This window comes from Carcharodon carcharias, chromosome 19, assembly GCF_017639515.1.
Source record: "Carcharodon carcharias isolate sCarCar2 chromosome 19, sCarCar2.pri, whole genome shotgun sequence".
NCBI classification, from domain to species: domain Eukaryota; kingdom Metazoa; phylum Chordata; class Chondrichthyes; order Lamniformes; family Lamnidae; genus Carcharodon; species Carcharodon carcharias.
In genome coordinates, this window is record NC_054485.1 from 90417376 (window position 1) to 90430615 (window position 13240).

The following is a 13240-nucleotide window of genomic DNA, read 5'->3' on the forward strand; positions in this document are numbered from 1 at the left end:
CTCCAATTGCTAAGGTAAATAAAGCTTTATTGAAATAAAACAATACATTAACGGTAAGGTTTGGAATGAGCCTCCTCAATGCACTCCGGAATGAAGTAATACACAGCAGGGACAATGCTGCTTGCTGTAGGAAGATGCACATGCATCGTTTTTCTTTAAGTTTAAAAAGGTCCCCGGTCCCACAGTCCCGGCACCACGTGGTCCGGTGCAGCAAGAGGTTAGCACTCATCGTCTCGGAGAAGGGCGAACTTGTTCTTGCTGAGGAAAGCTCCCTTGTGCCCTTTACCCACATCCCCGCCTTCACCTCCCTCTTCCTCATCCTCCTCCTCCTCCTCTTCATCTGCGTCGTGGTCTTTCTCGTCATCCTCCTGATCAGAGCTGGAGATCTCGTCCTCGTCTTCGGAGCTCTGCTTGCTCTGCTGCCTGTGCGCCTCCTGAAGAGCCGCAATCTCCAGTGTCTCGGCGTGTTGCTGCCAGTCCGCTAAGGGGAGGGGAGGGTGAAAAGAGAGACACAGACAGACAAGTGAAGTTACTTCAGCTGCTTTTCTTCCTCCCAATCATCCCATTTTGCACTCCTCCTCAACAGGTGCCCAGTGTTGACATCCAGCTGTCGGCTACAAATATAGATTCAGGCATTGGCTACCAAACCTGCTGTGCTCTGTCCCTTAGCCCTTGACTGTGGTTCTCAGGATCATACTGTACAGGAGATCATCTCTACCATTACCCTGTCAGCCACTGAATTCCAGATTGCAACAACTCACTAAAATATAAATAAAAATCCTAACTTACCCCCTGCAGCTTTTTTCCCACCCCCCATCTTCAATCTGTGCCCTCTGGTTACCAACCCTTCTGTCAAAAGGAAAAGTTTCCATCTACTCTGTCAAGACTTCTCATTTTATCTTTTAAATCCCATTCAGTAGAGGAGATGGGAAACAGTGTCACTGGGTTAAAATCCTGGGGCTCCCTCCCTAACTGCACTGTGGGTGTACCTACACCACATGGACTGCCGCAGCTCAAGAAGGCAGCTCATCACCACCTTCTCAAGGGCAACTATGTCTGGCTGAGCCAGTGACACCCGCATCCCATAAACAAACAAAGAATCTCTTCACTCTTCGCGTAATGGGTGGTCAAAGTGGCTTACTCTCCCACAAAAAGCAATGAGGGAAGAGCAGGGGGAGTAAGACTGATTCAGAAACTAATATCCTAGGATGTTAAAGGAAATAGCTGCAGAGATAGTGGATGCACTAGTAGAAATCTTCCAAGAATCCTTAGATTCTGGAAAAGTCTCAGAGGATTGGAAAACTGCCAATGTAACACCCTTATTCAAAAAGGGAAAGAGACAAATAAAAAGAGGTAGCTATAGGCCAGTTAGCTTAACATCTGTCATTGGGAAAATGTTGGAGTCTATTATAAAGCATGTAATAGCAGGTCATTTAGAAATGCATAATATAATCAAGCAGAGTCAGCATGGCTTCATGAAGGGGAAATAATGCCTGACAAACATATTAGAATTCTTTGAGGAGGTAACAAGTAGAATAAAGGGGAACCAGTAGATGTAACATATTTGAATTTCCAAAAGGCGTTCAATAAGGTACCACACAAGGCTACTTAATAAGGTAAGAGCCCATGATGTAGTGAGTGGTACATTACATGGATAGAGGACTGGCTAACTAGAGATTTGGGATATAGGGGGCATTTTCAGGATGGCAACCTGTAACTAGTGGAGTGCCGCAGGGATCAGTGCTGGGGCCACAATTATTTAGAATATATATTAATGACATGGATGAGGGAAATGAATGTACTATCGCCAAGTTTGCAGACGACAAACGTGGGTGGGAAGGCAAGTGGTAAGGATGACAAGAAGTTTAAAGAGGGATCTAGACAGGTTGTGTGAGTGGGCAAAAACGTGGCAGATGGAATATAATGTGGGAAAGTGAAGTTACGCACTTTGGCAGGAAGATTAGAGGAGCTGAATATTACTTAAATGAAGAAAGACTGAAGAAGGCTGCAGCATAGAGGGATTTGGGGGTCCTTGTGCACGATCACAAAATACTAGCATACAAATTCACCAGATATTAGGTAAGGCAAATGGAATGTTGGCATTTATTTCAAAGGGAATGGAATATAAAAATAGGGAAGCCTTGCCAAAACTATACAAGACATTAGTTAGGTCATACCTAGAATACACTGAACAATTTTGGTCCCCTTACCTAAGGAAAAATATACTGGCATTGGAGGCAGTCCAGAGGAGATTCACTAGCTTGATCCTGGGGATGGAGGGATTTTCTTATGTGGAGAGGTTGAGTAGGTTGGGCCTGTTACTCATTGAAGTTTAGAAGAATGAGGGGCGACCTTATTTAAACATATAAGATTCTTAGGGGGCTTGACAGGGTAGATGCTGAGAGGTTGTTTCCCCTTGTGGGAGAGTCTTGGGCCGGAGGGCATAATCTCAGAGTAAGGGGTCGTCCATTTATGACAGAGATGAGGAGGAATTTCTTCTCTCAGAGGGTAGTGAGTCTGTGGAATTCTTTACTGCAGAGGGTTGTAGAGCCTGGGTCATTAAGTATATTCAAGGCTGAGACAGACAGATTTTTAATCAGTCGTGGAATCAAGGGTTATGAGGAAAAGGCAGGAAAGTGGAGTTCAAGATTATGAGATCAGTCATGATCTCATTGGATAGTGGAGCAGACTCGATGGGCCAAATGGCCTACTTCTGCTCCTATGTCTTATGATCGCATAGGTGCTTCAAAGAGCCAGCACAGGGACAATGGGCTTAATTACCTGCTCCCGTGCTGTAAGATACTACAACTTATAAAAGGACACAGCAGGTTCAATAGCCAACACTTGCAATAGATGTAAGTGTTGCCCAATTTTTATTCATGATTTTAAACAACTTAAAATCAATCACTGCGCAGAATTACTTACCAACTCAGAAAAAGCTGAACAATGACCAGTTAATTGTTGCGGCTGTAGAGGATGCTTACGCCGACTGTGCCAGTGCCCCATGAGAACTGATCCCAGTACTGGTCACTGAAGCACAGGGGGAGCACTGGAGACAGTGCAGAGAAAGAGGCAACAACCCAATCCTTGGTACCAAGAGGTATTAGGAAAGACAGGAGAACTTGTCCCACTTCGTAACACTGCAAGTGAGACACGCTCTTAAACGTTGCGTAGAAATGGTTAAAAAAAAAACAGGGAAGACACATTCCAGAATTCACAAGGAACCTCATTTCAAACTCAAATCAGGCTCGACTCCCCATGGCCGGGCCCCACTGACGCTCGCTGCTGAAGTTGACTGAGCACTCACCTTTCTGCATGGTGTAGCCTGGGGGTCTCATGCACAGACACAGACGCCCATCCACAGTTAGTCGGAGGATGCTGTTAGCTGCCCGGAACACATCATTCCGTGCAGCTTTAGCTGTCTTGTAGCCCCTCTTCTCTGCCCAGGCTGCAAAGAGACAAATAACAGAGGGTGTGAGAGAAGGGCATCGATTCTCAACCCAGGTCCAGCCCGGAGCTTGTTAATAATACTGGACACAGGGACCAAAAAGCATTCCGTCCTCTAGATTATTTGAATATAGTTAGCGAGCAGCCTTTTCTCTTCACCCCACCAATTCCCCCGACTTCTGCTCCTGACACATGGTTACCTTCGCAGATGTCCCAGGCCGTGAACTTGGCCTCGCCCTGCTCCCCGGGCCTGTCCTCCTCCACGTTCGGGTGCCTGAGCTTCAGCAGCTTCTGTACGGGAATCCTCGCGGACAGGTAGCCAACCGAGGTGTACGGCTCCTGGATCTGCGCTATCGGATAAATTCCAGCAAGGATCTAGAGGGCGGAGGAGGTAAAACTGCATTCTTTAGAAAAGAGACAAGCGACTCAGCCAAGCGGAGGGTGAACGATCTGCGCATTTTAATAAAAGGAAAGAAATCTAGCGTTTAAAATGACAGCTCATTTAGCTGTCACCCATTGCTCGAGGTTGCCTCTCGAGTCAGAAGGCTGTGGCTTCAAGTCCCATTCCAGAGACCGGAGCACAAAATCTAGGCTGACACCAAAGTGCAGCACCGGTGGAGTAATGAAAGGTCTTGTGGCGCAGCGGGTAGAGCACTTGCCTCTGGGCCAGACACTCTGGGCTCCAGCCCCGCCCCAGGACTTAATGTCCAAGGACAACGCGGTCAAACAGGTTGAGTATCCACCTGCAAGTCTTTCCAACACGGGCCAAAGGCAGGTGGTGAGAACAGGAGGGATTCTAGGTCATCCACATGATGGAAAGAATGTTAAAGCCTCTCACCACCCATAGCTCTAGACTGCAACATGCATGTAAAAAGTGCATGCTGCCACCGCAGCTCAGATTCCCCGACTGAAGTGTAACACACCACCACCGCTGAAGGACTGCTGCACTGCCAGAGGTGCTTTCTTCAGAATTAGACATTAAACAGAGATTCCCATCAGCCAACTTGGGGTGGCTGTAATAATTCCCAAGGACACTGCCCCGTAGAAGAGTAGGGCAATTATTGCCAAGGTCCTGGCCAATATTGAATCCTCAATCAACATCAATAGGACAAATTATCTGATTATCTCATCGCGAATTATCTGCAGCAGTTTCTACAATACAACATTGACTACACTTAAAAGTGTACCTAACTGAACCAAAAATGTTCTGGGACGTCTTGTGGTTGTGAAAGGTGTTATTTAAATGCAAGTCTTTCTTTCACCCCTATGGTGCAGTAAGTCAGTGCACAGCCTGAAGTAGTACAACACCACATAGACCAAGATGAGCTTCAGCCCCTGGTCTGTGTTATTTTAACCTCAGGCAGAGTGTCCGCTGGTAGGGCCACCACATTCACACTCAGTGCTCCTGAGCTTCAGCCCCAGCTTGCTGCTCCTGACCACCATCTGGTGACCCCCTAATAGGAAAAGCATGCACTGAGGGTGGGCTGAACCAAATGTTCAGCTGTGAGGGCTTTCATGGCCGAATATCCCAGACGCCACCATCTTCATATCTGGGTATGTCCTGTCTTACTGACAGGACAGGCCCCGCAGAGGTGGCAGCATAGTGGTATACAGTCTGTGGGGGGGGGGGGGTTTGCCCTGGGGGTTCTCAACATCGAATCTGGGCCCCATGAAGTCTCATGGTATCAGGTTCAACATGGGCAAGGAAACCTCCTGCTGATTACCACCTATCGCCCCCACCCTCAGCTGATGATTCAGTATTTCCCCCTGTTAAACATCACTTGGAGGAAGCACTGAGGGTGGAAAGGGTGTAGAATGTACTCTGGATGAGGACTTCAATGTCCATCACCAAGAGTGGCTCGGTTGCACCACTAGAGACCAAACTGGCTGAGTCCTAAATGACATAGCTGATAGACTGGGTCCGCGGCAGGTGGTGAGGGAACCAACCAAAAACATACTTGACCTCATCCTCACCAATCTGCCTGTCACAGATGCATCTGTCTATGGCAGTATCGGTAGGAGTGACAACCTGCAGAGACAAAGTCCCATCTTCACATTGAGGATACCCTCCATGTCGCATGGCACTACCACTGTGCTAAGTAGGATAGATTACAAACAGACCTAGCAACTCACAACTGGGCTACCACGAGGCGCTGCCAGCCACAAGCAGCAGCAGAATTGTATACAATTACAATCTGTAACCTCATGGCCCAGCATATCCCCCATTCTACCATTAAGCTGGGGGATCAACCCTGGTTCAATGAAGAGTGAAGGAGGGCATGCCAGGAGCAGCACCAGGCATACCTAAAAATGAGGCGTCAACCTGGTAAAGCTACAACATCAAATCCCTCCCTAGCCTCACCCCTCCCTATCTCTGTAACCTGCCTAAGCCCCACAATCTTTGAGATTACTAAGCTCATCTACTTCTGCCCTCCACTCCAACCCAGACTTCATTTGCCCCATCCTTGGTGGCAATGCCTTCAACTGTACTGGTCCCAACCTCTGAAATTCCCTCCGTAAACCTCTCTGTCCCTTGACCTCGCACTCCTCCTTAAAACCTACCTCTGACAGCTGTCCAAATATCACCCTACGTATTGAATCTTTGGCCACTCCCAGAGCTCCTGCACGCCTTTAGCAAAATAAAACTCCACATCTTTGCCAATTTGAAGAGATTTTCAGTGGATCTCATGTGAACGGTCAGAGCAAGCAGGTCTCAACTATAGACATGCAGCATCATTTTATGTGTCGCCTCCTCCACCAGGGTGCTTGTTCCTGCTCTGCCTCACCCTGTTTACCGCGCTCCGGCTCTGAAGAAAGCGTCTGCCTGGTCCTCCGTCTCTGCGACTGACACCAGCAAATATACCTCTGCTCACACGAGAGGAGCAACAATGGATGGACAGGGGGAGTCTGGCACATACTATTCGGCCAATGACAGCTCTTGTTCTGGCAGTCTTTAAAGCATCCAATTGGCAGTGGCAATGGACAGGGTCAGGCAGGACTCCAGACTTGTGAACTGAAGCTAACGATTACAGAGAGGGGGAAGTGGACGCCGGAGAGAAAAAAAGCAGGAAAAGGTCAGAAACCCACCCAAAGTCAGAAACGTCTCACCCCCGACCTTTTCGGGAATTTTCCATAACTTTTTCATGCCTGGAAAAATTAAATGGACAAATTCCATGACTTTCCCCTGCACTCCTGTGAAGCACCTTGAGACGTTTTAAAGGGGCTATGCAAGTGCAAGTTCTTGTTGCAGTGTTATCATCTCCCTGAAGCCAGTTGCACCCGCGCGCGCACACACACACATGCAGTGTCGCTAACTGACCTGCTGCTGACGGTCCACCAGCGATGGGAAGATGAGACCCGGGCAGTCGCAGAGCTTGACGGTGGGCGTCAGGAAGTAGGTCTGGAAATACTTGGTGTGGCCCGGGGTACGGGATACGCTCACCACCTTCTTCCCCACCAGGCCGTTAATGAGAGATGACTTGCCCACATTGGGAAACCCTGAGGGAAGTGAGGAAAGTTAAGTTTGATACCAGATCTTAAACTCTGTGCCAATTCCTGAAACGTAAAAGCAGCTTAGCTCTTTCCTTCCTCCAAGGCAGCTACAACTAGAAACGATTGGGTGGGGGTGGAACTGCTCCTCAAACGAATGCCACTCTTTGGGACGTTTTCCGCATTTTCAACTTCAGATCCCGAACATCTTTGCACATTCGATCACTGAGCTCCAGTTGGAAAACCAGATTCGAGAGAGTGGGGTGGAGTTGGAGAAATTTAGAGGGGAGCAGGGAAATAAGTTGTGGGGGCCGGGGAGGGGGGGGGGGGGGAAGGGGAAAGGGAAGGTGGAGAAAGGAGAGAGGGAGGACACCTACAGGACTTGTACAGTTGGGCAATATTTTATAGCTTTTAAACAAGTTGAGCGATAGTTTTCCTGCAGTACTGCCATCTGCTGGCAATCCAAGCCTCCTGCATCAATGGCCATGCTCACTTGCAAAGGAAAACATGGGCACTTGAAGGATGGGGAGGAAGCCACACGTTTTCAGCAGCTACCGCCCCACGATAAAAGCCAACTGTATCAGCCGTGCCAGCTCACCCACACAGCCCACAGTGAGGATGCCATCCTTGTAGAGTTCATCCACCGGTGCACACATTTCCATGGCAGAATCCGTCTGATGCTCCACCAGGACAGCATCATCTTCGTCCTCCTCGTCAGTCAGCTCTTCATGCCGAGTGTTTGCTGCGTCCCGATCCATCTTCTCTTTCCAACTGCTCAAGTCCACTAGCAAGAGACAGAGAAGCAATTACACAACTGGGAGGAGGATGGGAAGGAACAGGGGCTGGAATACAAAGCAGGAGGAAGTTTATGGCACAGCTTGTACATAGACCGCCTCTGGAATAACTGCATTCTGATGGCACCGTACCCTCCACCCCCACCAAGGGCATACTGGCAATGGAGGGGGTGCAGCGCTGATACACCAAAATGATACCGGAGCCAAGCAGCTTAAATTCCAACAGATTGCACAGACTAGTCTTGCATTCCCTCGAGTATAAAGAACTAAGGGTTGTTCTAATGGAGAAGCTCAAGATGATCAAAGGATTTGCTGGGGCAGGTAGAGAGAAACAAATTTCCTCTGGGCATTAATCTTAAATATAAAGCCAGGCTATTCAGAGCTGATGTCAGGAAGCACCTCTTCACATAAAGGGTAGTGGAAACCAGAAACTCTCTTCCCCCATAAAGTTGCTGAGGTTAGGATGAAATTGAAAATCTCACAACTGAGAGACTGATAGATTTTTTTGGGTAATGGTATTAAGGATTATGGAACCAAGGTGGCAGGTGGATTTGACATGCAGATCGGTCAAGGTCTAACTCGAACAGGGCCAAGGTGCTTAATGGCCTCCTCCTGTTCCTCTATTTTTTTTGGTAGATTAAATTGGGAGAGCCTGTTTCCAGTGGCAGGAGGGTCAGTAACTAGAGGACACAGTGGTAAAGTGCTGTAATGGACAGAACACCCAGAGGTGAGATGAGTCTCTCTTTTTAAACGTACAGTCCCCTGTTACAATCCAACATGCTCTGCCTGAAAGGATTGTGGCAGCAGATTCAATAGACTGAAAAAGAACTTGGAGAAATAATCGAAAAGGGAAAAAAAAATTTGCAGGCTCATGGGGAAAGGGCAGGGGGAGTGGGACTCACGTTAAAGAGGGTCAAAGGAGGAAGGGAGACCAAGGAGCAGCAGTAACCAAGGGCCAGGAGGGAGAAAAACCAGATAGCACTGGTTAAAAAGATAAGACTTTAAAAGGGGTTTCTGAAGGTCATTTTTCTTTGAAAATTATTTCCTCAGAGTGTGGTAGAGTTGGAAAGGCTTCATTACCGCTCTTTCCAAGTTGTCCCAGCCATGCAGAGGGATTCCAAAAGATCTGGTTAAGATGGTTGAGCCACACAGGCCAGACAGTCCTGACCTCAAATCAAGCTCAGCAACAGAGATACTTGACCTCAGCCAGCGCTGCACTAGGGGGTGTGGAGGGAGGTGTGGTCTGGAAAAATCTGCGGGGTTTCTGCCCTTCAGCACAATACAGTGACAATCTGCTCACTATTCAGGCGAAAGCACTAGCAGACAGATCTGCCATGCTCTCACTGTTTTATAAGCTGACAGAACATCATTGTGTGCAATCCTGAGCACCACGTTCGAGGAAGGGTGTCTAGGCCCTGGAGAGGGTATAGGGGAACCTTACCAGGATAATAGCATGGATTAGGGATTTCAGTCATGTGGAGAGACTGCAAAAGCTGGGATTACGCTCCTTAGGACAGAGATGGACAAGAGGTCACCAAATAGAAGCACTCAAAATTACAAGGGGCTTTTATAAGAGTAAACAGGTTGGTAATTACAGGTTATTGGTTTAAAATAATTGGCAAAAGGCTATAAGGGAAATGAGGAGAAATTTCTTCACACAGTGGGCTGCTAAGATCTGGAAGGCAAAAAGTGAGAAAGCGTGGTGGCATCAGATTCAATATAGAACACAAGGCAACTGGCGCATGTGTGAAAAGGGCTTATTTGTAGGGTTACAGGGAAAAAAAGCTGTGGTACAGGATTAAATTGGATAGCTCTTTCAAAGAGCCAGCACAGGTACAACGGGCTGAATAGCCTCCCTCTGTGCTGTAAGATTCTACACTTGTGAAATTTTTCATATTGGCTCTGAATGTTTCTTTCTCTTGTGCCAATACAGATTCCAAGCCTTACCTTTCCCCTGCGTGATGGTCTCGCAGGCTTTAAGCAGTTGCTTAGGCCCCACGGCCATTGTCCTGACCCGCCTCCTTCGCCTTCGCTTCTGAAAAACTAAACTCCACAACGGACAGTCAAATGAAACACACGGTCCCCACTGGTTAAGCTTTAATAACTCAAGAGATGCACATTTACACTGTGAAAAAATATGCAACGTCATTCAAACTGACCATCACTTCAGGCATCTGTCACAAAGGTGGAGGGGGCGGGTGCGGGGAGGAAGTGGATTGATTCTTTCACATACCTCCCCCTATTTACAGTTAGACACTGGGCAGCCTGTTCCCAGTGGAGGGGATTAACCCTCTTACCCACCTCTTCCCCCATTCACAGTCAGACACTGGGCAGCCTCATCCCACTGGAGGGCATTAGCCCTCTCACCCACCTCGCCCCCATTCACAGTCTGGTTCCATCACAGCTCAGGGTGGAACAGTTTGGCAGTGGCCAGATGGAGGTAGCATGAATAGTGATAACACTGGGCGGATGACGCAGCTCTGTTCCTCCCATAGTAATGTGGACCAGGCTAGATAAAGACTGTACACGGGTCACTTTGATTCAACACCACGCCCGTCACTAAACTACCAGCCACGGCCCAGGCCCAGCCGCTACTTACCAGCACTTGGGTCTGTCTCACCCGGTTTCTCCCGCGGGTACGACGTGAAGCAGAGCACGTGGAGCTGAGGGAACTTCTGCTGGAAATAATGTTTCCAAGCTGCCACTAGGGAGGGTGGAGCGAGGTCAATCTTATTCAACACCAGTATAATATTCCTCTTCATTTCCTGGGTTACATAGTCATAAAGTGCCGGGGAAAAGTGGATTACCTGGAAGGGGGGTGGGGTGTGGGGGAAGAGAGAGGAAGGAACTGGCTCAAGAAAGAAATTGATAAGTGAAAGGGTGCATCAGGTAGAATAGTCGAAGCTAGCTTTTCTTAATATATAAGTGTATATGGAGGAGTATGAATGTTTGTATGTTTCTATCTATATTTGTGTGTGCGCATTTATATGTGTCTGCATGTGTACGTATTATAAACCCTTCTCAAGGGCAACTAGGGGTGGGCAATAAATACTGGCCCAGCCAGTGAAGTCCACATCCCGTGAATGAATTTTTAAAAATGTGCAGTCAACATTATCTTATTAACCCACAAATAGAGGGAAGAAGTTCAATAGGTAGATAGTGCATCAGTCAGGAACACACAGCGAGACAACAACAGCATCTTGCATTTATATGGCACCTTTAACGTAGTGAAGTATCCCAAGACACTTCCCAGGAGCATGCTCAAACCATATTTGCTACTGAGCCACACAGGGAGATATTAGGACAGCCGACCAAAAACTTATTCAAAGAGATAGGTTTCAAGGAGCAGACCTTAAAGAAAGAAAGCTGCAGATGTGTTTAGGGAGGGAATTCTAGAGCTTCAGGGCCAAGGCACTTGAAGGCACGCTTTCCTACGCTGGGGTGTTAGAGTTCGGAGATGCTCAGGAGGCTAGAATGAGAGAAGCATGAAAATCTCATAAGGTTGTCAGGCTGGAGGATGTTACAAAAACTGGGGTGGGGGGGTGAGGTGGGTTGTGGCGAGGCCATGGAGGGATTTTGAAAATAAGGATTAGTATTTTAAAACCGAGGCATTTCCAAAGCAGGAACCAGGGCAGGTCAGTGTGCAAAGGGTCAAGGGGTGAATGGGGTTTGGTGCAAGTTAGGGAGCAGAATTTTGAATGAGCTCATGATTAAAGAGGTCAGCCAGCAAGGAGTGCATTGGAATGGTTGAGTCCAGAGGTAACATCAGGTTTTCAGTGGCAGAATTAGCTGAGGCAGGGGCAGTCAGTTGATGATACGGAGGCGGAATTAGTCAACAGAATAAGACCTAGTTATGGAGGTACTAGGAAGAGGCAAGAGGAAGGTCATAATTCAAAACCATGGTTTCTCATTAAGTATCACGAACAAAAAAAACAGATGTTATAGTGCAGTCTCACTGCAGGGAGATCAACTCGGTGTGGGGTGGGGGTTGGCAGGACACGATGATACAATGGCAATTAAATCCATTCTACCAACCCGAGCAGCAACATGTACACAGCAGCAGCAGAGAAGGACGAGATAGCCATTTGATATGTAACACAGAAACATAGACAATAGAAGCAGGAGTAGGTCATTCAGCCCTTCGAGCCTGCTCCGCCATTCAGTATGATCAAGGCTGATCCTCTATCACAACGCCATACTCCCAAGCTCTCCCCATACCCCTCAACGACTTTAGAGTCAGAATTCTATATATATATTTCTTTCTTAAAAGTATTCAGTGACTTGGCCTCCACAGCACAATATCATCCAAGATACATCAGAGAAGCTAATGCGATGCACAGATTTATACAAAGCAGCAGCAATTACCCAGCAATTACCCCCATCCTATGCAAAAATTCACAGCCCCTTTTCAATTCAAGCCAATTTTTCCAGACTGATGCCCCTACCTCATCATCCTTTTGCAGTACATACCGGGTGCCTGATGTCTGTGATCAACAGTACAACGTCGGACATCTCCAAGACTCTCCATAACTGGCGCCAGGTCTACAGGGCAGAAACAGCAAAAGAATGAGTATAAAAACTACCATAATGATGCAGGGAATAAATAACTAGTCTGCGCGAGAGTGCATTCCCTGCATGGGAGGACGTCAAAAGTCTCTAGTCATTCCAACTGCAATGGTGCGCAGAGAAGAAAATCCAGCCACCACACTGAGCACCCGACACACCACCCAACCAGCACATCATAAGGTACCACCAAACCAGCATCACCCCACCCAGGTACCACCAAACCAGCATCCACCCACAACCCTACCCCTCCCCTCACCAGGTACCACCTAACCAGCAGCCCCTCACCACCCATCCTCCAAAAACCAGGTACTAACTCTATTGTGCATCTTCCCCACCTCAGCTACTTTCTACAGTGATGGTTTCTGAATTCCACAATATATCCCTAGCTATTTCAGGGTAAACCTCTTTTGATTTACACACTTGCTCTGTTCCTCACTCTTCTAGTGACATTTTTTAAGTGTCGATGCTTCATTGACTGCCCAACTGGAGAGAATAGTCTTCCCCTTTCCTGTTTATCAAGACTCTTCATGATTTTAAAATCCTCTGACAAATCACCCCACTCCAGAAGGCATGGTCCCAAGTACATTGAGTCTTTCAGATGAGTTCAACTGTGGTCGCATCTTTCAGGTGGATATAAAATGATCCCTTTGGCACTATTTTGAAGAAGGCAAGGGGAAGGTTATCCCTGATGTCAGTCTCAGCAAATATAAAAAAACAGATCTTCTGTTTGTGGGAGCTTGCTGTGCACAGATTGGCTTCCACACTTACTGCTTTACAACACTGACTGCACTTCAAAACGTACTTCACTGGCTGCAAAGCACTTTGCGACATCCTGAGGCCGTGAAAGACATCACTAAATGCAAGTTCTTTCATATCTCAAGCTCCTTCCAAATGGCTATAGCTTCCTACCCTAGCACCATCTTGACAACACACCTGTGATGCCA

The 13240-nt window shown here is 47.5% G+C and overlaps 1 protein-coding gene across 1 annotated transcript in view; it reads right to left on the reverse strand.

The window, feature by feature from the left end:
- Positions 1-10: 10 nt before the first annotated feature.
- gnl1 (guanine nucleotide binding protein-like 1) overlaps positions 11-13240 on the reverse strand; it is a 33889-nt gene continuing 20659 nt past the window's right edge. Inside the window, exons 5-12 of the mRNA XM_041212602.1 lie at positions 12201-12272; positions 10330-10537; positions 9678-9773; positions 7535-7720; positions 6767-6945; positions 3648-3822; positions 3308-3448; positions 11-481 (exon numbers count right to left, since the gene is read on the reverse strand). Of these exons, the coding sequence (XP_041068536.1) occupies positions 219-481; positions 3308-3448; positions 3648-3822; positions 6767-6945; positions 7535-7720; positions 9678-9773; positions 10330-10537; positions 12201-12272 (1320 nt within the window). The 3' untranslated portion in view covers positions 11-218. The remainder of the gene's footprint in view (positions 482-3307; positions 3449-3647; positions 3823-6766; positions 6946-7534; positions 7721-9677; positions 9774-10329; positions 10538-12200; positions 12273-13240) is intronic.